The sequence below is a fragment of the Pleurodeles waltl genome, chromosome 4_1, assembly GCF_031143425.1.
Source record: "Pleurodeles waltl isolate 20211129_DDA chromosome 4_1, aPleWal1.hap1.20221129, whole genome shotgun sequence".
NCBI classification, from domain to species: Eukaryota; Metazoa; Chordata; class Amphibia; order Caudata; family Salamandridae; genus Pleurodeles; species Pleurodeles waltl.
This window is the reverse complement of record NC_090442.1, coordinates 455,241,771-455,266,933: the sequence shown is the minus strand read 5'-3', so window position 1 is coordinate 455,266,933 and position 25,163 is coordinate 455,241,771. Positions and strand designations below refer to the sequence as shown.

The 25,163-nt window shown below is 44.0% G+C and overlaps 1 protein-coding gene across 1 annotated transcript in view; it reads left to right on the top strand.

Moving 5' to 3' along the window:
- Positions 1-25,163, top strand: part of ELAPOR2 (endosome-lysosome associated apoptosis and autophagy regulator family member 2) — a 402,503-nt gene that overhangs the window by 287,482 nt on the left and 89,858 nt on the right. Inside the window, exon 20 of the mRNA XM_069228716.1 lies at positions 11,562-11,740. Within this exon, the coding sequence (XP_069084817.1) occupies positions 11,562-11,740 (179 nt within the window). The remainder of the gene's footprint in view (positions 1-11,561; positions 11,741-25,163) is intronic.

The following is a 25,163-nucleotide window of genomic DNA, read 5'->3' as shown; positions in this document are numbered from 1 at the left end:
TAGGCATGAAAGGCTGGGCACAGAGCTTGGTTTAGATCGATTCTCTCCATCAAAGCACGCTGAATTACCCTCTTAAGGGTGATCATAAATTGTTCAACAAAACCATTGGCTTGGGTCTAGAGAGGTGTACTCTTTTGATGCTTGACATTGACTCAAACAAGAAACCCCTTGAGGTCTTTGCTATTGAAAGGCAGGCCATTATCAGATTTGAGAATATCAGGAATGCCCCACTCTGCAAAGCTGTCATCAAGCTGCTCAATGACTTTATAATGGGTTGTCGACAACAAGTTTCCACCAAAGGAAAACACGAGTATTCATCAATGACAACCAGTAGATGTTGTCCATTTCTTAGAGGCTCAAAGAAATAAACTGCAACTCCCTCCCAGGCATGTGCAGGAAGGTCTGACATTGTCAATGGATACTGCATCACCTTGGTGGAGAAATAGTTCAAAAAATTAGCTCTCCCTCAACTTGTTCATTTAGGCCAGGGAACCATACTCAGTTTCTTAGGGCTCTTTTGGTGGCTATAATGCCACAATGTCCTTCATGGGTGAGCTCAATAACGTGCTGTCTCAGGCTCTCTGGTATGACCATTCTTGAGCCTCTCAATATGATACCCTTTCTGGTGACTGATAGCTCAACCGTTTAATTTTTTTAATTTTTGTAATTCAACATCATCAGCAAAAGGTTGAATACTTACCTTGTTATGAAGGCTTTGAGGGGTGAGCATGTCTTTATCTACTTTATTAGCAGTAATAATCTGTTCAATGGATAGAGCTGCTGGCATGCTGGACCTCACAATGAAGTTGAGATGCTCTTCAGCCGCTTTGGATGTTGAGCTGTGGATATGTAGCAGCACTCGTGAAAAGAAATCTGTAGGGTTTTGTCTTTCTCTGGCTTGTGTACAATTACAAAGTCACTCTTGCAGCCACAACCCTTCACTCGATGCGATGGGGCATCTTAGCTTATGGGTTTGCAAAGAAAGTGTGCAACAACTGGTGGTCTGTGATGATAGTGAAGCATTTACCATATAAGAATACATGAAAATGTTAAAAGGCCCATGCTACGGCCACACTCTCCTTCTCCATCTGAGAGTAGGAGCTTTCTGTTTTAAAGCAGCTTCCACTGGCATAGGCCACAATGTGTCTCTGGGCATTTAGATGGCCATTGCGTTCAGTAAGGATTGCCGCTAGCCCCACTGGGCTCGCATCTACTGTAATCTCACAATGTAACTTGGGGTCAAAATAGGCAATTTCAGTTGCATTATTGATCGCATGTTTTATTTCTTTGAAACCACAGGAGACCACTAGAATGGGACATTTTGTTCTGTCAAATCTCTTAGTGGGACACTCACTGTAGCAGTCACAAATGTACCTTGAGCAATGACTGGCTTTACCTACGAAGGATGGTAGCATGGTTACACTTTGTGTGGGGCAGGTAGATGTCAGTGATTACACCTTATCTGGGTCAGGAATCATTCCCTCATCAGAAAATATGTGCTGAAAAAGTTTGGTTTTGTGTAACTCACACTTTGCTGCATTCAGAGTGAGACTTGCATGGAATAGGGAATAGTGAAGGGAGGGTTAGGGGTCCACACCCAGGGGAGTCGGGGCTATGAGAAAAGAGGTAGGGGAGATGAGAAATAGAACCAGACCTGGTATGGTATGAAAGAGTCGCTGGAGTTAATCAGCCCTAGTCCATGAGCTGTGTGATCACACTGATGAACTAGAGATATGTGAGAGTTTGGTAAAGGCAATAAAATGTTGAAGTACTCATGTGTCTTTCACCATAGTCTAAGCCCCTAGATCTGGGCTAGGCTCAGCAGACAGAAAAGAGCCCTGTTCCTAGGGTTTGAAGAGAGTGCTATTAGATTTTGTGAGGAAGGCACCCTTTTAGCATGTTCACCCTAATGCCCCTGACTGATACTGATGATAACTGACTCTAACTGTGCCCTGGGCTCTGCTTAACAGGCCCAGGGCCAGTGCTCTGAATAAAAGGTATATGGTCAAATGATAATGTTATAAATCCAATTGGCAATGACAGACCATGTAAGTCCCTAGTAGATAATAGGCATGGTGGTTCAAACTACCTATAAGTCCCTTGTATATAATAGGGCATGGAAGTTTAGAGGCACAGCATATTTCCTGCCCTGCTGTGGGCCTGCTGTCATTTGTAAAGGCAGGCCTGCTTTGCAAACTGTCTTTAAAATTTAAAATGTATGCAAATTCAACTTTGGAACTACAGGTACTTCCAAAGTGTTAATCTACCTTATGTTTATATGTAAGTCACCCCAACGTCTCACCTCGATGCCCTAGCGGTAGGGTGCCATGTAGTTATGAGCAGGGACAATTTTAAAAGATGTTTCATATGCCCTGGTGATGGAAAAACTCCACCTTTTCAATTTCCCCCATGGGCTATACTGGAAATATGATTCATAAGCCTATGTATGGCTAAGAAAAACATAAAAACATAATCAGTGGACTCAAATGAATGGTAATGTTAAATGCAACATGCCAGTGTTGAATTTATCATTTCTTATGCAGAAAAGAAGTTCTACAACGTTCTTCTCTGTAAGCCAAATTCCAGTCTGCTAGTGGTCTCTCCTGATTGGTCAGCCCTTACAGGATTAGCCAAGTTGCTTTGCTTTGGGGATAAGTGTCCTGTTCGGAGCAGAGGTTATCTGATAGTGGTAGGGAGGCAGGTGGTACAGCCAGGCCATGAAGGGGGCTGGGTCAAGCAACCTGAGGCCTCAAAAGAATACAGGTCAGAAAGGAATGCCCCCAGGCCTGCTGGCTCACTCCTGTACCCTACAGATAACTAGAAGGATTAAGAGAGGAATTTGTAGATATCCAGGGGAGAAATTGATGGAAATGAGATACACTAGTGGGGTTGGTTTAGCCAGATCTTGCTCCTCTGGAGAGAAATCATCTATCTTGAAATGCTAAAGTGCATGCTTTATTGGGCAAGAAGATGCCACACATTGGAGGAAGTTGCCATACCTCTGGGTTGTACCCTGCAACCCATTGGACAAGAATCCTTAGTGACTGTCCCCCAAGATGATGGAATAAAAGTGGCTGATCTGCACTGGAATAAAAATCTGCTGCCTGGAACTACAACAAGAAGAATGACTGCTCTTCTGAAACACTGGTTTGCAATCTAGAGGCCTGCACCCTTAAGGATTGCCTGCTGCACACTGGAACCACAGCCCAAAGTACTTTGCCTTGCTTCAAAAAGGACTCAGGAGCGGACTCCCTCAGGCAACAGGTTAAGAGCTTCCCTGCATCAAACTTACACAAATGTCCCCAGCCTGGAGTGTGTCCAGTGGACTTGCAAAGATTTGGCCAGGTGCATTGTGTCCCAAGTCTCAAGGAGCAACTCGGAGATTATGGAACCTTGGATTAGGATTGTGGACCACTTCCTAGCATCAAGAAACACTTCTGGAAGTAAGTGTAAAGTGTTGCATTGCAGGCAACTGGAAATCTTGACTGTCTCGGTCCAGTGCAACCTTCCCTCTAAGGACTATTTTGCTTCTAAGTGCTAGTTATTTTTAATGTTTACAAAATCATATCTCTGGTTCTCTATTTTGGATTTTTGTTGTTTTGGTGTCATTTTAAAGATAAAAATATCTTCTAGGTTTAAAAATTGTTGTGGGGTTTTCATTGTGTGTTGTCTCTTACATATGTATTGTATTGTTGCATTTAAATGCTCTACATATCTGTCCCCTGGGTTAAGCCTGACAACTCATTACCAAGCTACAGGGTGTTGTACCAAGGGTTACTTTGTGGAACCTTGAGTGGGCACAACCCTGTGTTGGGGGTGTATTACTAGTGGTAGGGGTGTACTTACCCCTGCCAATACCCAGCCTAACACAGATTTTAATGATGACGTGGGGAAGGGGGGCCAGGAGGAGCAAGAGTGTCTATAAATAGGACTCACTGTCCATGTTGCAAGTGAAGCTGAAAGTGGGTGGTTAATGAATTTATAATGAGAAAGGGATGGTCATGAGAGATGGTCAGTGGGGCCCAAGTGCAGGGTGAGAGTCTCAAATGTTCAGTATGACTATAATGTGGAGGTGTGAGGGGGGAAGCTAAGCTACAATTTAGTAAATACAATATGCTCAACAAAGTCAGTAAGAGCACTCTCTATGTATACTGATCTGTCTTCAGCCAATAGCCACAGGATGTTATTCCACAGTCTCTGTCAGTTGGTTGAGATAACCTCAAAATGTTCTTGATTTGTCCCTACTAATGCCCTGTGCTAGCTCCTCCACACAGTGAACAACCATATCCCCTTCCGCTTTCTGCTTGGGAAGATGATTGTGTAGTCTGCCAGTATGGTGAATGGGCGTGCTTTACTGCTGTAGAGATTAATTTGAGGGTTCTCTGTTTCGGGGATATGGTGGGAAAATTCTACTCGTTGTTCTGAGATCTTTTGGCTGTGTAGTCTCTCGACTTCCCATCCATCATAATCCACTTAGTTGCTGGTTCTAAAAGGCCATACTTAATATCCCACTTCCAGAGCTGTGACCTAAGTTGCAGAAAGGCTTTCTATTTGTCGTTTCAACTGAGATACCTTCTGAAATCTGGATTTTAGTGCCACTCAGGTCATAAAGGTATGATTCCGGGCAGCTGTTGAGACCAAGCGGACCTATTCATTTAGTTAAAAAAAAAACAAAAAAAAAAACATTCAATAATCAGTCTCAGACTGGGCACAGAATCCCTAAGGAGATCCCTGTGGCATATTACGTGAGCTCTTTGAAATTACAGGGGATGGGAAAAAGACAGGCTAAGTATTAATGGCACCTGGTCTGTTGGCAAGCTTTGCGCATCACTGTTCTGTTCCACCTTTTCAGGTAATCAATTGAACCTGACGTTGTCTCTCTACGCCCTGTCTTCCAGGTAGATCATTTTTTGTTTTTGATGCCAGATATCTGGTTCCAAAAGTCTGCACTTTTCAGCCTTTGTTCCAGTAGAGTGGTACTTTTGTCCAGGCGTACAGTTTGACATAGAAGGATCCCATATCCGTTTGTAGAGCTTTTAGTTCTGTCGCAAGGTCCAATATATTTGTGTGGGACACACCTTTACCACTCATCCATTAAAACGCATATGCCTTTACCACACATACCTTTATCACGTAAAGTTTTATCACGCATGTGCCTTTACCATGCATAGCTATACATCAAAAATGGAAGCATTTTGCAGGTAAGTGTAAAATGAATATATATATATATATATATATATATATATATACACACACACACAACCTAGTGCGTATTGCCACTGGGTAGTTACAGTTAGGATCTAGTGTCTATATCAAAATTGTTTATTTACTTACCTATATCTTTGATCTTCATGAAACTTTCCAAACAAATTTGCCAGTGACGTCAGCAGTTGTGTGGAAAGTTTGGGGTGATCCATCCGGGGGGGCTGAGAAAAAGGCGAGGTTCCAAAACACCTTTTCCCCTTTAATTTTTGCATGGAGATTGTGAACAGTGATGGTGCCAAAACTACTGGGCAGCATTACACCAAATTTGGCAGAAAGGTAGGTCCTGGTCAGGAAAGGGACCTTTTTTGTTTAGGTTTAAATCCATTCAGTAGTTTTTCAGCAAATAAGAGGAAAACAAATTTGTATATATAGGGACGCAAAGAACTTGTGACTCCTCCCGATCCCGTGCTGAAATCTGATTAGCTGTCCACACTTCAACCATGAAGTGTTGGCAGCCATCTTAGAAGTAAGCAGCCAAGTCCCAGAATTTTTTTTGAAAAAAATGGGGCCATGGTACAGACACCCTGACACCTTAACTCTGGTGGTGGGGTCCCACATGGCATCCCCCGGCTAAAAAGCATTTTTTTCCCAATTTTCATTGTGATGAACAGTGGATCAGGTGAAAATGTTTTAAAAAACAAAGCTTAGGCTCCCACGCTTCACCTTTTTTAAGCCCCCAGGTGGGCCACGTCCTGGCACATTCATTTATTGGAGTGCTGGGGGGTCTGCCTGGCCCCCACACACTCCGGGGACCACCATCTCCCCAGGGCATCGATGAAATTGTGTGTGGGGGGCTGCAAATCCCTCTCCCACAGACCCCAGGACCACCACCTCCCAGAGGAATTTGTTTAATTGTGTGCAGGGGCCGGGGCATATGTTAAAAAAAAATAGAGATCTGTTTCAGACCCCCTGCAGCCCTGGGGACCACCACCTCCCGTGGGACTTCTTCTACATTGGAGGGGGGCGCGTGGCCCCTCTCGGGGAGCCACTGTTGGCCCTGGAGACTGTCACCCCCCAGGCCCGGCTCCTGCTATGTCCCGGGAGGCCTACCCTCCGGACATAGCTGTTTGTTGTGGCTTGGCTGCAGCTTTGACAGCTGCAGCCAAGTCACAGCAAACACTTTTCTTCCTAACAGCGGGACCTGTCAAACAGGTCACCTTGCCAGAAAACAGAGTTTTCATCTCTGATCCCTGCATGCAGACATGCAAGCATGTGCCCTAAGGTAACTATGACTCATGCCATCGCCATGCACTGCTAATTACCCCACAAATTACAGCACTCATGACATCTTTGATAGCATAATTGATAATATCAATGTATTATTTACAGTAAATTTTTGGATGAAAAAATTGTGCATGGTAAGGGCGCGAGTAATAGCTACCTTAGGGCACGAGTTACAGTTACTTGAGGTAAATCTAACTATAACTGGTACATTTCTATGGTTTCGTACATTAAAAATGTGAACCTAACTATAAGCTCCCTGTAACTGTTGTTTTTTTAAATGAACGTGTGTGTGTGTGTGTCTATATATATATATATACATATATATATATCTGTATATATCTAGATATATATACATAAATGTATATATATATCTATCTATCTATATATATATATATATTATCCTCTTGTGGTCTCCAGTAGGTAGTTATAGTTAGGACCTAGTTATCAGCAGGAAAAGCATTTTTTGTTTTTCCAATAACTTTGGCACTATTTGACGAACCTTCACAAAAGTTTCAAAATGAGTACGCACTCACTGCTCAACTGCTGCCTTGAAGGTTTTGAGGTGATTTGTCAAGCGAGGGGTGAGGAAAATGAGAGTGGTCCCAAAACACTTTTTGCCCTTGCAATTCCCTATAGAGATTTTAGGCACGACTAGAGCCCGAACCACTGGACACAATTACACCAAATTTGGCAGAAAGCTAGCTCTTGGATCACGAAAGAGCCCTTTTTGTGATTTGGGATATATCCGTTCAGTAGTTTTGGAGTTATTAAAGGAAAAAGAAATGTGTATTTATAGAGACACAGATCCAACAGATCTCATGCTGAGATCTCTTTGACTGCCTGCACTTCAACCAGGAAGTGCTGGGAGCCAGATTGGGACTTGGACTCAGCCAAGTCCCAAGATAAAAGTAAAAAAAACAAATAATAAGAATGGGGCAGGGTAGGAATACCCTTAACCACTAGGCCTGGTGGTGGGGACACACAAGGACACCTTGGGGAAATAAAACGTTTTTCTTAAATTTTTGCCACAAAATTCGCAATGGATCTGTGAATCTGCTGGAATTTTGTTTTGAAAAGAGGCCCAGCTCATCCCCTGCTGCTTCATTGTTTTTGCTCCTGTTTTCTCTTTGTTTTTTGAGTGCCTTCTCTTTGCTTTTCCTTCATTCTTCCTCTCCCTGCTTTTCCCTCATTTTCACTACTTTCTCTTTGTTTTTCCCTTGTTTTTTGTGCACCAGCACCTTGCTTTCCCCAAGTTTATACTGCTTTCTCGTTTTGTTTTCATGTTGTTTGAGTGCTTTCTCATTGCTTCTCCCTCATTGTGTGGGGTTGGATGTACTCTGGGAGTTGACCACAGGGCCTAGCAGGAGGTTGGATGAACACTGTGTGTTGGTCATAGGGCCTGGTGCGAGGTTAAATGCACACGGGGTGGGTGAGCTGCAGGGCCTGGCCATATACCCCCTGCCACACACAGCCAAAGGCCATGCATGGCGGGGGTTGGATGCACGTGGGGGTTGGCTGCCTGCCAGGCCCTGCATGCACCCCGCTGTTTTGGACAAAAAAGAAAAAAACAGAGAAATTCATTGAAAAAAAATCAAAGGTTACAGAGACGTTATAGTAAGGATCAGAATTTACAGTCACAAAACCATAGAAATTCAGCTGTTATAGTTAGTTATTTCAAGTACCTATAACTCATGCCCTAAAGTAACTATAACTCGCACCCTCGCCATGCACTGCTAATTATCTCACATATAACATCAGTAATTGCATCTTCCAGGACATCGTTGATAATATAATTGCAGTAAATTTATTGATCTGAAAACTGTGCACGGAGGGGGCATGAGTTATAGTTACCTTAAAAAAAAAAATATATATATATATATGTGTGTGTATATATATATATATATATAGCAAGGGCATTTTTAGGGTTTGGGGTGCATGAAGGTATTGGATGGAAGGGTGTTTTAGGGTATTGGATGAGTTGTGGTGTTAGGGTGGCAAGGGTATTTTTAGGGTTTAGGTTGGGTAAATGTAGTTTAGTTGCAAATGTATTTTTTGCGTTTAGGTTGGTTAAGGGTATTTAGGTGGCAAGGTTATTTTTAAGGTGGGCAATGGTATTAAGGTGGCAAGGGTATTTTTATGGTGGGTGAGGGTATTTAGGTGCTAAAGGTATTTTTAATATTTAGAGTGGGTAATGGTTTTAGGGTGGCAATGTTTTTTGGGTGGTTTAGGGTGAGTGAGGGTATTTAGGTGGCAAGGTTAGTCATAGGGTTTAGAGTGGGTGAGTGTTTTCAGGTTACAAGGGTAGTTTCAGGGCTTAGCGTGAGAAGGGGTGTTTGGGTGGCACAGGTATTTTTATGGTGGGTGAGGCTATTTGGTGGTTATGGTATTTGTAGGTTTTAGGGTTGTTAAGGGTATTTGGGTGTCGGGTGTATTTTTAGGGTTTAGGGTAGGCAAGGGTATTTAGGTGTCGGCTATTTTTAGGGTTGAGGGTGGGTGAGAGTATTTGGGTGTCAAGGGTATTTTTAGGGTTTAGGGTGGGTGAGGGTATTTAGGTGGCAAGGGTAGTCATAGGGTTTAGAGTGGGTGAGTGTTTTCAGGGTACAAGGGTAGTTTTAGGGCTTAGTGTGAGAAGGGGTGTTTGGGTGGCACATGTATTTTTAGGGTGGGTGAGGGTATTTGGTAGCTATGGTATTTGGAGGTTTTAGGGTTGTTAAGGGTATTTGGGTGTCAGGGGTATTTTTAGGGTTTAGGGTAGGTGAGGGTATTTAGGTGTCAGGGGTATTTTTAGGGTTGAGGGTGGCTGAGAGTATTTGGGTGACAAGGGTATTTTTAGGGCTTAGGGTGGGTGAGGGTATTTGGGTGGCAAGGGTATTTTTAACATTTAGGGTGGATAATGGTGTCAGAGTGGCATGGGTATTTTAAGGGTCTAGGGTGGATAAGAGTATTTGGGTGGCAAGGATATTTTTAGGGTTTAGGGTGGGTAGGGATATTTCGATGGCTAAGGTATTTTTATTTGTTAATGTGGGGATGGGTATTAGGGTGGTAACCATATAAATTCACTGAAAAATCCAAAGGTTACAGGAATGTTATAGTTAGGTTGATGTGTTACCCATACAAAACCATAGAAATTCAGCAGTCATACTTGTAGTTATACGGATCTGAAGAACTCATGCCGGAAGGTACCTTTAGGCAATGAGTCATAGTTTCTTAACATAACTATAGCTATAAGTATAACTATAACTGCTGAATTTCAATGGTTTTGTATGGGTAAAACATTAACCTAATTATAACATCCCTGTAACCTTATTATTATTTATTTTCACTAAAATTCTGTTCCTACTTCCAATATCTCCATGGAGGCTTCCTGCTCGGTCTTACTTGTAGTTTCTGGTGGCTTTGCACCCCCAATAAAAGGAGTTTCTGTATAGCTTAGTTGCTTGCCATATTGTCAGTCGGGGCATGGCCCAATGTATCTGTGAGGAAAGAGGTAGTTTACCCTGCCAGGTGCAGCACACCCATGGGAGGGAAGGGGAAGCAAAAGAAGTTCAGCGTGTGTGTTGGGGGTATCCTTGGTCCTTTCCCATCGTGGTGTGTAAGCTTGGAGTGTTACCACAGCAGATCTCTGTCCATAGGGCAGGCCCAGTAGGATTGGTGTGGGGCACTCCTCTCAGGTGTTGCGGGGATGCTTCAAGGTCTGGTAGGGAAAGAAAAAAAGTGTTGTGAAAATGGATCAGCTCCTCATGTGCAAGCGATCCCTGTCGCCACATCCCAGCAATGTAATCCATCAGCCAGGAATAGTCCTGACTAAGCAGCTATAATAACGGCAAGCCAAAGGCACAAACAAATTCTTCCTAACGGCCTAGGAACTCACACTTGGTGAGGAAGTACCAAGTTCTTAGTTGTACAGCATTGATGACCCGGAGGATAGCAAGTCAGGGAGGGGGCAAACCAGTCAATCAGACTGCCTTCTACCCTCATGCTCCCATTGAATTGGCAATGCCCTGACATGTAGAAGGGTGGTAAATGGATACTCCAGGATCACAAATGCATTGTGAGTAGGAGCTAGGTGGGCTACAGTGTTTCCTACTGCTTCATGTAACAGCCGGTGCTGTCCGGTAAGGCTGTATGGGGCCCACAGTGATCAAATACCATAGGATTTCTCATCTGACTTCTTCAGGGCATCTTTTGTGGCCTCAACCACGATACTCGCTTGATGTCTGAGCTACAGGTCAGCCCCGTCCGGTGACTCCGTCATCTTCTGTGCCACAAGCAAAGGTGGGGGAGATCTCACTGTAGCAAGGGGCACCACATACTTTCTGCCACTTGCGTATGTCAGGACTGCTCTGCAACACCATCCGTCGGATCGCTCATGTATGTGACCCCATTCTGCGGTTCCGAGTGGTTACCTGCAGGTGACCTGTGGGTTTGCGGTGGTCATTGAGGGGGTCCCTGTGTTTCTCTCATTTCAGGTGTCAGGAATCAATAAGTTAACTGATGGCAACAGAAAGGCAGCAGTTCATCCAGTGAACCTCAGGAGCTTTTGGCTGGACAACCATGACAGTCGGCAGCCAGATTCTGCCCCCTATATCCTGTAATTCTTAATAATTATTTCAAAATTGTCTATGATGATCAAATAATAAAGACATGGTTTGTGATGTTTGATGCTTGTCAGTGTGATATTGTTTGCGTGCTTTGCAGGTACATAAGTGGATAATACCCATGAGCATTGTTTTTCTGTGGATGTGTCATGCTAAACACAGAGTCAGATAGGTCTTACAGTAGAAATTGTCACTTTTCAACAATCTCCTCCTCCCAGTTCCTCTCTTGCATTTTGTTTTATCTTTTGCTGTTTCTATTTGCATGCAATTTCTCACTAGGCAGTTATTTTTAGACACCTGTTTAACTTCAATATCGAATGTGAAAATGATGTAACTATAATTGTTATTATTTTGAAAATGTTAATATCGTTGTCAATCAGATCCCAAAATTGCACTTCTTCTGTCTTCAGGTCATTTGGTTTTCTTTTGTATAGGTGTGAATGAGAAATTATTACTGGTGTTTTTGTTTAACAGGAAACTGTGTACATGTGGAAGGACCCAAAACAGTGCATTAAAGGAGTCTCTTTACCAAAAATAACAACCGCCACATGCGACTCAATTGATTTTTGGTTCAAAGCTGGTGCGGGCGTTGGTTCGTTTGTAGCGCTTTTGCTTGTAGCCCTGACCTGCTACTTCTGGAAGAAAAATAAGAAGTAAGATTTCTAATTAATTTCACATTATTTTGTAAAGCTAATATTGTCATTATTTTGTAGGCTTTCTGTATTTTGGCAGAATCACTTCCATTCAAAATAGTAGTAAGAATGGTTTATTGACATGTTTTCCATTCCCAAATTCCATAGGTGTTAATATGAATATGGAATTCACAATAATATCTACCCTGACCATATTAGCTTGATGTTCCCCAAAATACATGGGATAAAGTACATCCTGCAGAACATTATAAGGATATTGCAAGTCACCTAGGAATTCCATGACTATGAGGCCAAAGGCAGATTTCCTTTATAAGGTTATGAAACTTCAGGATGACTTGCAGTATTCTTAACATGCAGGGCATGGGGTTCTTTAACCCACACTATCACCTTTCCCAAAAACCACTTAAAGCCTAGATGCATAGCTCCTTCATACAAAAGAGAGAGCGTGTTGCAAATATGAAGAGTAAAAATAGAATCTCTAGTGCAAAATTACACACACAAAAAAAGCTGTTGCAAAAACATTTGTTGCAAATATATATTTATAATAATTTAATACAAGCCTGTTTTTTTTTTATTTTTTAAGCTGCTGTAGCGCAGACTGTTCAGAAACATGCTGAAAGATTCCAAATTGACTGTAATTAGCCAAGTGGTGGAAAAACAAACCTGTTGCCATAAATATCTTCTTTCTGCTTGTAACTGTCAGCTGGAAAAACAGGTCATAAGAAAGAAAAGCTACTTTTCTTTTTTCTTTAAATGGCTGCTTTAGTTATTCTCCTTGTCCTGACCTGTGACATTTGAACTCAGCTGTAATAAATAATTAAATTAATGATCTTATTTTAGATCTGGGCTAGAGACAACTTCTCTTTAGCTGTCTGTCTAGGCTTATGTAATGTATATTACATTATTTACATACATTTGGGATTTTGTTCCACCCCTTTCAGCCTTTGCTAAATTTAGAATGCCATTCACACTTTAAGCTCTCCCACTAGCACTATACATACAGAGGGTCATGGGTCAGGGGAGGGTGTTGTGTAGCCATTTTAGTTATAGTGTTATACATGTTACTTTAACAAACTAGGCCTGCCGCTGTGCACTTTAACCTAGATATATTTCATTCTAGCTTTGTTATATTATTTTAACAATAGCCACATTTGCGGTCTTGTTTTATTTTCTCTATCTACCTGTTCTTCGTCTAGGTCGGCACTACGTTCTTAAAAAAGACATTTCTTGTGCTTTTCTCAAGGCTGAAATAAAATGGGTTGCAGGCAAAGTGGCACGCTTTGTCTCTAATGTTCACAGAAAAATACACTCTCTTATGTGGGTATCTTTTCTTGGAACATCAGTTGTTTTATTATTAAAAAAAACACTTTGACCCATTTACGTTAGAGGGAGATTCCAGCTAGATGACCGCAACTGTATGCTGATTGCCGAGTGCTTCGTGCAGCTGCTTATGTAGACTACATTCCTCTTGCTCAGGTATGAGGGATGATGTCTTCCCAAGGGAACCTGAAGGGCAGAATTAGAGCTTAACATGCTGTGCTCTAACATAGCCTAGGTAGGAGCTATTTTTAACGATCTTAGTGACAAGATGGTAGCGTTATTTTTATGTTTCACTCTCCTTGTCACAATTTTAATCCTGTCATGCTTCATTGTCCTAGTTACTGCAATACATGCCTTATTATCTAAGATGCAGTTACTTTAATAAAACCTGATTGAACTATACTCTTCCTCTTATTGTCCCTGCATATGTAAGACTAATATAACTGAGAGAAACGGATGAGATCTGAGTGACCACGATTTCCTTGAGGAGTCATTTGTGTCATACACCTGGTTGCCCAATCATCCCTGCTCTCGGGTAGAGATGAAGCACTGCTAGTTAGCCGGAAGAAATCCCAGATTAGGCCAACAGGTGTCACCTGGTGTGGGTTTAGACTCAGTCCCCGGCATGACAAGTGATTCTGCCACCCAAATCCAGTAGTTTCATTAGGATAATGAGGACCTATGAGGCACCCCTTTGTAGCTATTTCTCTATTGAGACTGTTGGTCACATTTTTGGATCTGCCCATAGGGCAGTAATTTGACAATCATTTGATGATCACAGTGCCAGCAAAACTGATTGGTGGCATTTGGCCTTTTCACTTATGTCCACACAAATAGTATGAGAAGCAACAAGAGACATCCTGCTACAGCCACACCAGCTTTCTTTACACAACACCAGCTTTCTTTACACAACACTCCATTAAGCTGTGTGGGATGAACCCAATGCAAGGGGCTCAGGAAGGTGCTTACATATTGTCACACACTCTATAATCAATGATGAGTCACACAGTTAATGGTGCTGCAGGTAAAGGTAAACATGTTGTCCTGAGAGAACATGATACCGAGCTATAACTTAAGCACCATTTATGTTACTAACGTTTTTTGTATTGTCCTAATAGGGTACAGTAAATTTTGGGAAATTGTTTTCAAAACAGTCCTCTCTCCAGCTTAGAGTCTAATATTAATCCTGGAGTATACTGCCATACCGAAATGGTAATTACATTTTCCCAAAAGGGTTTAACTGGTGCACATAATGTAGCTCGTCCATCTTTTGTTTCCCCGAAGTCGATTCGGTATACAGTCTGTCTTATGTTTTTTTTTATTTTTAACCGCAGAGCCATTCTGCTATAAACCAAAGGCCAAACCATTAAAGGCTTGCATACATCTGTTGTTAGAAAGTTGCTATACATATAAGTAGCAGTGAATGGTGATTGCTTGATAGCAATTTAGCCAACAACACACACTGAGTATTCAGCCCTATCAAGTACCACGCATCAGGGGTTAGACTAATGCATCTTAGTGCTAGTGTTTGCATCACCATGGGCGTCCACTGAATTTTTTTATGGGGGGCAAAATTTTAATGTCATCCATCCTCCAACTCTTTTTGACAATGTCAAAAAGGGCATAGTCATTAGCACATAAAGCACAGGTCTGCAAAGGGTTGACAAACCGGATGCAAAAGCTTAATAGAAGGCTCAAGCTGCCATTGTCTAATTAGCAATTTCTAATCTGTATTTATGTTAACATATTATGCACCACATACATGTTATATTTAGCTGCGGTTATAGCTATCTTACTTCTCCCTGTAACAAACTGTTCAGTGGGACACGCTACAGACTGCTTCTTCTGACTGGCATGAGCCTGCACACTGCTGCTGAGGGTAGGGAGACATGGGTGGACCGGCTTTGGATGTCTGAGTCAGACGCAGATTGATCCCACTCATGTGTCATGCACTGTCCCGGGTAGCGACTCGTGCCATTTTTCACTGTCATTGGTAGCGGCACGCTCAGCCTAAGCTGCCAATGACAGTGTGAGACTTCTGAGTTTGACCAATCTGGGACTGACTCCGACACAGTGTTAGCTGCCTCCAGGAGGACCCAACCCCAACCACCGTGACACATCCACCATGGTCTGCAGTGTCCCAGACTGTTTTTGGCAGGGGCTGCATCTGTTCTAGTGCAGGCAGCGTAACACTATGGTTTCTGTAGTGTAATGCTGCTCTGTGAGCCTGCACACCAGGCAATACCTGAATCCAGGGGGCGGCAAGCACCCCCCACCCACTTTTCCCCCCTGCAGGCACCCATGTACATCACTGCACTAAAATACATTAGTCACACATTTATAGTGCCTTAGACCACCCCACAAAGCGCACTCAATGAGGCTGCAATGTGATGCATTCAAGAAGTGAGCACACTCTGCAAGCAGTGCGCTGTGTACTGAGAGTCTGCTGTGTTAAACACTGAGGTCTCTCTGTGTTTTAAGTCTTCCATCTCATTCTTGTACTGTTTAATTATTGCACCAGTCATGTGGCCTCTCTTTGCGTTTTGTGGGGTGCTAGTGATAACATCAATTAAATCCGGAGGAATCCAGAAGTGCCTTCAGGCAAGGCACCACCCCATTGTGATCACGCTGCAGTGTCTGTGTTGTCACTGGCCCCAGGCAGTCACTGATGCGACGGGCAGCATATTTTTTTCCCCTTGTTGCCACACCTGCCACTGGCGTCAAGTGGCATAAGGCTTGTCCTTTCTCGACCTCTAAGGCTGCGCTATGCTGTGTTGCGGGAGCGCCTGACAGCAGTTGCAGAGCTGTCTCATTGATCGAGCAGGGTAAGTTGGACAGGTGGCAGCTGCACTGAAATTAGATGCAAGTCAGTGATGTGGAGGTTTGTTAAGGTAAGTGCAGTTAGTAGCCTTCAGAGGTTGTACCTCATTCCACATTCATAACCCGTAGCTCGTTACTCATGCCTGAGCCCTGGCAAAATCCACTTCTAGGAGTTAAGCCCCAGCATCATGACTGGAGGCTACTTAACCAGGGAGACCGAAGCTGTCAATGAGTGAACCCCAGCTTCTGGCAATGATCTTGTATTCTTTGTGCTTCATGGCACTCACAAGCGAGGCCTTTGCGCTCCATTCCCTCTTAAACAATCCCCATTTGTGGGGGTTTCTCCTCAACTATAGAGCACAAAAGTCTGCAAAGGGACTGGGTGGAGGTTGAAGCTCCTGTCCGTGTCCTCTGCTGACTCGCTGAGCAGAGAGAGCTTCGAGTCCAACTGCGAGTCACTGACTGGAGATTATTGTATGATGGAACTATTCATGCTATTACTATGCATGCCTTTACAACGCTGTCATTATAACATATATTACATACCTGCAAAACACTTACATTTACAACGCCGTCTTTACTACATATGCGTCTATGTATAAAACACTTATTACATACTTGCAAAACAGTTAAATTTACCTGTAAAACTTGTATCACTCGTATGCTTTTACCATTCATGTCCTTATAACAAAATTTGTGGTAAAGGCATTTTAATTGTAAAATTCGGCACGGTAAAGGCATGAGTGGTAAAGGCTTGCGTAGTTCCGACCGCATTGTAATTGCTGCTTCCCACTGGAGATTCGTCTTTGACTTTTACAGAATCTGCTGTCCCAGCAAAGGCAGGACGAGATCCAGCGAGCACAGTACTGACAGTCCAAGCGCTACAGTCAGCACTTGGCCCCACATAAAAGCAGGAGCAGGTCACACTATTTAGCAAGACAGATGTTAGACATTCTTTAGTTTCAAATAATTTTTTGCATGCCTTTGGTTACATCCTTTTTTGTTTGTTGTACAGATCATTAATTCCGATTACTTGTATGCAACATGCAAGTTACCAGCAGTTATGCACACTTGCTCTGGCACCAAAACTATCAAATCAAAGGGCACTGTGCTTTACAAAAACCTTTAATAATGTACATACTCTGTTCAGATGAGACAGGACAGACGTTAAGACCAAGGGTCCAGCACCAACTAGACACTTTTTTATGCTTATGATTTATGATATTAGGTAACCCCATGACACGAGTGTCAACGTCAGCCAGTAATAGCTTTTTCACTTATCACAGCACACTGAATTGTGGAACTTGTAGTTTTTCTTTTACCACCGTTATAGAAAGTGCTATAGCGAAGAAACCAAGACTGGCTAAGATTGTCTGGCATAATAGTTGAATGGGTGGAGGAGGTGTTGCAGGGATATTCAGGATGTATTATAAAGAGGCAAGCAAGGGTTACAGGGTGGCGCAAAAATAACCAAGTGGGTATAGTGCAGAAAGACGCCAGAGAGGCTCTTGGGCAAAGGATGAAGAAGCTTCCTCTGAAGGGAGTGGAAGGTACTTGAGCAGGCTATTGAGACATCAAAGACATATCCTGTAAGAATGGATGGTTTAGAGGGTGAGGACAAGGCGTAGCTATGATAGGATGGAGAGAGCACGACAGGGAGGAATATCTGGAGAATGAAAAGAGACTACATAGAGACGGCGGGCGACAAAACTTAAACAAGAAAGGAGCAGAGGGAAATTGGGTTGGAGAAGAGAGCATAAGGCTAGGCATGAGAGAAAGTATCTTTCTGGGATGGAGTTGAGGGCTTATCTAAAGGTATTGGAAAAGAGACTACATACGATTTCTGGGCTGGGAAAAGGGTATTTAGATCTGAACTAAATTAGAGCTCTCAGCAGGTTCAAAATGGGGTTGTGAATGTACTTAAAAATAGAACTTAGGCCCAATAGCTTAGTTCGGCCGGCTTGTGAAAATGTCACTCAGTGGCACATATAACATGCAGTGTCACACATAATCACAATGTAAGCATAGTAATGTCACACATAACTATACTGAAAACGGCAGCTCTGACGACTTGTAAATGTCAGCACGGAATGCTCAATTGCTTACAGGCGCAATTACCTTTGCTTTGCATGCTTTCATTTCATGCCTTTTAAGAATTATTGCTTTTGTTTCATAGTGTGGTGCCACATATGTTATAAAAAGTAGGAATACAATGTAAAGTGACAGAGTGCAATTTTTAATAGTTTTTTTTAATTAGCAGGTGTGTCCAAAGACATATTACAAGTACTTTGCAAAGCTTTGAGATTCAATGCTATTGCCAAAAATAAACACACATTTGCTATTAATATCATAAGATCATGGATGAGTCAAAGTGCGTAATTCATTTATAGAGTATTTTAACCATCTGCTTTTTTAAGCTGGCACGTCAGTCCTTACTTTCAGATTTATAACATGAACTGAACAGAAGTTTATAGGCACCTAAGCACACTCTGTATCGGCTCTGATGCACAGTGTGATCCTATGTACATTGCACATAAGCAGTTCAGGGCAAGCACCCTATATCCTACCTAGTGGATGGGGAGAGGTGAAAGTAATTACATTTTGAGAAGAATAAAGGCCGATTTAAAAAGCACTAGAATAGAGCTGAAAAATACAACGTGAGAGAACAGGGCTGATTGCAGAGGCCCCCTAACTTTTTGCCCCCATTTTCCACTTTTTGCTGGTGTTTTCCTGACTCTGATGGTGGCCTGGGTACTGCTAACCAGTCCCAGGGCCTGTGCTCTGTGTAAAATCAGTATGCAAATTAGGCTAATTATAATTGGCTAAGTCAACCTACCTATAAGTCTCTAGTCTATGGTAGGGCATGTAGGTTTAGGGACCCTAGCATAGGTAGTGCACCCATAGGTGCACTGCTGAGGTATCAAACCAAACTGTTGCTGGTTTATTTGCAATCTGACTCTGCTTTGAACATGGTGTTTGCTACTTTGCTTATGTGATATGAAACAGGCGAGTGAGTATGTCTTTGTAGCTAAGAGTACAGGGTGCAGATAAATCCAGGGGAGTGCCCAACTGACGATTCTTGTCCTTGTTTTTAAGATTAGGAGCCTTTTTTGGAGTGAGACATTGTTATTTTGGAACAGTGGGTTTCCTGCCCCTTAGTTAAAGGGAGGAGTCTTTGGGGAGTGGGGATGAAGAGGCTAAGTTACCCAGTAGTGTTTTTGATTAAAAACCGATGATTGGGTGAAGGTATGACGCACACAACATGGGCCATCCAATGTTTTGCAGAGGAAGGGGTGGGGAAAAAGCATCTAACATACTGAGCAGGGGAGGGCCTGGCTCATACAGTGGCCCAGGAAGAGTCATGGTTGTGTGGCTTATCGGACATAGTTGCTGAGCATTATAGACACCTAGTTATAATTACATTCATCTAGCGCTTACTACCATTGGTGAGTTGTTTAAGAATTTGTACTTGCATTGTTGCAGTTATAGATGAGACTTGTATTCATGTAGATTTGATGTGTAAATGCTGTCCTGCAAACAGCAGTGTTTTCACTTAAATTTATGGGATTTATGCCAATCTTGATTTTTAGGTATGTCAGGCCTCATTTCAGTCCAACATATACAAAATAGGTGCCTTGCTTCACCCATGGTTTGGGTAATGCAATTGGTTTACACTGGACAAATAAATGCAGGTACTCATCCAGTTGATTTGCGTGTTAGGGGCAGAAGCGGCATAGAAGTCGCACATGAAGATACAAATGCATTTTGCCTTCTGTTGAATATTCAATTGGCATTTGTTAATACCTTTCCTCCAGTCATGAGTGTGCAGATGCTATAATAGTACAAAAGAAAACAGTGAGGTTTTCTCGCACTCACAAAGCAAGTGATATTGCCATTAGTATAAGAGCAAAACACCAGGCTCCCGGTCTGCTGAGATGAATATCCCTCTTTTTCTAGACCAGACAGCTCTTGTTGGGCTATTAACTGCTCGCTGTTGGATAGCTCTGCCAAGGGTTTGTGGATATATTTGATATTCATGTGAATTGTGGGTGGGTGAATCCACAAATATTTGGTTTGTTGTGCTTATCTGAGGCTGAATAAGTAGAGTGTGGAAGACAAAATGCTTCACATGCACTGGATCTCCAGCCACCCCAAGTATCACCAACAACCGCTTTGTATATTACCATATACAACAGGAGAACACAATGCCACGTAGTCTCTTTAAAAGGCCTCATTACCGGGAAAGCCTCATGGCTTACTTTGTAAAAATTTGTACTTCTTTTTATTTTGCCTTGGAGATGAAAATGACATGCCCCTTATTTCCTTCCATCTCTCTGTGAGGTTTGGTTTGATTGATGACTGATAAACAAACACAAGCAATAGTAGCTGTAGAAATGCACATGTCGTCTGTAGATGTCTGCTTAGCCTGCCTGTACCGCTCCCCTAAGTTGTTGTGGTATTGGATGTCAGCACCTGCTGGCGTGCAATTTCTGATGTCGAGATTTCAGGAAGGTGGGGTGGAACGCTGCAAACTGTGGAGTTTTTATGCAACTCCGTTGAATTCCACGGAGTAAAGCTCTGTGAGTTCCGCCCAGCCCTAGCCGCTTGAGCAGGGACAGTGGAGGATGTTTCGGGACCCACAGAGCACTTCGGGACATAGTCATTGACAGAGTGTTTTACATAGTGTAAAAGGCCATTTATTTAGGACAGGATTGCATCTTATACATAACATTGTTCATACTCAACTTCAAACTCTAACTTTAAAATCCCACCCTTTGAAACTTCTCCCCAGTCCTCCTTTTCACTCATTCCCTCACTTTGCCTCCATTCACCCATCTTCCGCTTCAATTCATCCACACATCCCCCTTTTCCTTTCATTCCCCTGCCTGCTTCGGGCATCCCCCACGCTATCATCCTTCACCTGCTTCTTTCTCCCCCTGGAAGGGCAGCCATGCCCGCATCTGACTCTCCACCCTCCCCCATCTACTGCCACACAGCGCAAACCCGTTAGGCGTTTTGCTGCCCCACCAGCGAGCCCACTGCAACATTGCAAAACCTTACACCTTCTCCTTGAGCCACTTTCCCCCCCACAAATCACCCACAAGTATTTGCAGATGTGTAAGGTAATGTGCATTGTCCAACTGTGATAAGTGCACACCATCAGTCCTAAAAAGCCCTGCCTTCTCCTCCATAATATCCTCGTGCTTCAACACCTTAACCTTAATACCATGTGCCAAGCAGAAAACCATCATTGCCCTGTTGAGCTTCCTCCGAGCCCTCTCCATAGCTCCATGCTTCATAGCCCCTTTCCACTTTCTCCTGGGTACAAACTCAGTCCAAACTAAGCAGGTACCGTGCATCTTCTGCAAATCCCATTGCATATGTTGCAGTAGGGTGAGCCTCTAAAGTTTCACAAGGTCATTTCCCCCCAGGTGCAATAGCAGAAGATCTGGACAACCCCAGTTTGGCATCATTGATGTTAGAAAAAGAAGCAGATTACCCACCTCATACCTCTCGTCCCCCACCGCAAGACTTCAGGACGGCTACTCGGCAGTCCCATTGAGCATCCATAGATCTGCCATTCAGTGTATTTCGCCGCCCAATGTATGAACGATTGACCGACCATCCAAGTGACCATCTTCATGCTCCTGGGGACAGTTAGGCAACCTGAAAAAAGAACAAACTTTAATACAATGCCAAAAAGATCCCCCTGCCCATTTATATACTAGCCCTCGCCCCTTCCTCTTCAGCACCCTTTTCCACCAGTCAAGGCCTCGCGTATCGCTCGCAGCATCTAGACCTCTACCTACCAATCAGTCTAATCTGGACCCAGTCCCAACCTAGCTGCACTGCCGCGGTAGCTGCCCCTATTCTGAATGAATGAGTCCCATAGCACTGGGCCCATCTCTCGATTTGTCGCAGCGCCATCTGCAAAACAGCCAACAACTGAAAAGCTGTGACCTTCTCGCCACTTGCATGGCCAAAAACACCATCCCCACCTGCACCCCCATGTGACCGAAAACTGATCCACTCAACAACCCGACAAGCGGCTGTATCCCCCCCACCTTTCTCCAACCAGACCCACTTCCCCTGTCCCAACTGATCTGTCTTTGACTTTCGAAGCCCTATGCCGAAGCGTCCCCCTCTCAGGCATATATTGCCTGCTTTTACACCTACAGACCTCCGCACACCCAAAAGTTCTGACACCCGGAAAGCCCCAAAAAACATCCACACCATGCATAATCTAAACAACGCAAGCTCACGAGCATCTGTAAAACAAACTGGCAGCACATGCAACAATTCCAAAACCAATTCAAATGAAATAGGTTCCCTTGCCGCCTTGCCCAACCCTGCTCTAGCTCTACTCCACCCTTTCAACATTCTGCCCAGAATACCATCCTTAGTTGGGTCGCAACCAAAAAAATAATTTACCATAAAAAGACACATCAGCCAACTTGCCCACAATCGTAGCGGGCGACAAACCTTTTTTTATCAAAAACAACACGAAATGTAAAGTGGGAGACTGTAGCATGCTCTCACTCTGCACCCAAAAATACCCTTCAATACATTCGAAACTCTGAAATTCCAACCATGCCAGATGATAACTCCTCCGAGTGATTTCCGCTAGTGACATCTCCACCAGCCCAATGATCATCACACCCCCCACTCTCAAATGTTTGCCGGGACCGCTGTCCTGTGCCGCTCTGCTCCTGGTGCCAAGCTGCAAAAACGGTGCCACTGTGAACGTGACAGGGAATCTGCAATAGCATTGTTAACCCCAGGAATGTGCTCTGCTTTAAATATAACATTCAACGATAAACATCTGAGCATGAAACACCTCAATAAAGGCAAGACTCTCAGATCTTCAGATCTTTAGCCCTCTGTCTGTTTACCAGTTCTACAACCGTCATGTTGGCAAGTTCATCCCCCCAGTCAAGGCCACTAACAAAGGAAAGAATTCCAGAAAAGCAATAATTCTGCCTTGTGTCAACCAAAACCAGAAGTCCCGGCTGCATCTGAAAAGATTTGCACCTGCCAGTCTGTGTGCTCCTCCCAAAAAAGAATGGAAACCCCTTCGAACTGTTAATAAATTCTCCCACACTCGGACGTCTTCTCGCAGCCCCACTGACACTCGATCCTATGATGGGGGAGGGTTGTTCCTGACAAAGCTAATCCCAAGTGCCTGCAAAAGGTTCTGCCCCCTCTGACCACCCTGCATGCAAAGTAGAGGAAATCCAGAAGCTGTTGTGCCATGCGCAAATCGATCTTGTGCAAGGACCGGACCTGTCTCAAAAATTGCCAAATCTCGCCCACCTTTCCAATCGGCAGTCGAGCCACCAACTCTTCCATGTCCAGTTCAATCCCCAAAAAGGTCAGCACCCAACTGGGGCCCTCAGTTTTCTCAGGAGCCAACGGAACCCTCATCTCCCAGGCCAGTCTCTCAAAACCTGTCAATGCCTTCTTACAAGAGTCGTAGCCAGCCTTTCCCACAAAGAGGAAATCGTCCAAGTAATGTGTCACCTCATGATGTTCACACACTTTCACAAAAACCCATTGGAGAAAAGTACTAAAGGCCTCGAAAACCACACATGAAATGGCACAGCCCATCAGGAGTACTCTGTCCACAATCCCATCTAGCTGCATGCCCAATAATGCAGTCCTCAGGATGGATAGGGAGGAGCCGAAAAGCAACCTTAATGTTGCATTTTGCTAGCTCAGAACCCCCTGCCACACCCACAAATGAGCCGAATGGCATTGTCCACTGAAGCATAAACCACCTTTGTGTCCTCTGGTGCGATTAAGTCGTTCACCTACGCACCTTCTGGCCATGATAAGTGATGGATGGGAAGAAACTCACCCTTGGTCTTTTTGGGAACCACACCCAGAGGTGAAATCATCAGGTTTTCCATGGGCCAATCGAAAAATGGACCCGCAATTCTGCCCTCCAAAACTTCTTTTGCCAGTTTATCCGCTACCACCTTTGGCATGTCTTTGGCAGACTGCAAATTGTCCGCCCATCTCTTCTGTCACGGCCCTTGATAACCTATCCGAAACCCTTCCTTGAAACCCCACTCCAACTTGCACGCTATGTCACCGTCCAGGTGCATGCGCAACGAGGGCAGCAATACCTCCAGCTTAATTGGCATAGGAGCCCTTCCGTGCAGGAGCACCTTGCATCCCTCTACCCCTAGCTGCTCTCCACTGCTCTGCTGGACTATTGAGCGAAAAGCACTGCATGACCGGGTGTATTCCCCCGCATTTGGAACACTCACGTTTGAACTTACAAGGATGTCTCGAGCAGAAACCCTTATTGAAGTTCCAACATGCCCCTGAGGTAGGTATATGAGGTCGCTGTATAGTACCCGTCCCCGCTTGGGTGGGACGGGACTGAAAAGGCTTGCACACCACCGGTGGGCCGCTAGCGGTATGTGTGGATGCTGCGGAATGGGATGACGCCATCCACTGCATCCATAGCTCTGAATCTACGTCTCCCAAGGGCTTATCAGGATTCACACTTACACACGCCCGAAACTCCTCGTCATAATTGAGCCATGCAAAACCCCCAAAATGCATTTGGGCTTTCAGTATAATATCCATGTATTTAAAAAGCGCAATGGCCCTGTTGGGACATTTCTCGCAATAGATACTGGCATATACCAAGAAGGCTGATGTCACAATTATCCACAGTGATCGGTACCTTGGGCCGCCTAGATAACTTCCACTAATCCTCTTTGGAGCCCTCCTTAGCCTGTATATCTCTATGGAGCAGTTTGAAAACATCTACATACTAATGGTGCCAAATCCGTGCCTTTGTCTTGTCAGCCACATGCGAACCCAACGGCATCACAAGGCCCATATACGCAAGCCACTTCTTGTGCCCTTTACCGACCTTGTCACCCCCCATCCTTGCCGCCTACCATCGCAGCTCCCCCATCTTCACCAGTAGTAGTCGTATCCTGCACTGTCGTCAGCTTACCATCCCCAACCTGTGCCAAACTTTCGCCAGGCGCGTCATATATTGAGTGATCACCCACTGCTATGGACTTGTGCGTTTTCGTCACAGCCGTGCATTGACCCCCTCCCCAAACAGACCACCATTCTCTCTTACTTTGAACATGGGGCATCGTCCCCTTTGATGCCATCAGGACTTGGCGAACACGCTCCTCCTTGCCTCTTGATACATCCCACTATCCGCCGTCTCCTGTAAGACAGAAAGTGAAGAGGGGGTTGCGCCGCTCTTGTGCCCTTTACCCCGCTTACCTTGCTTTCACGAATCTCCTCA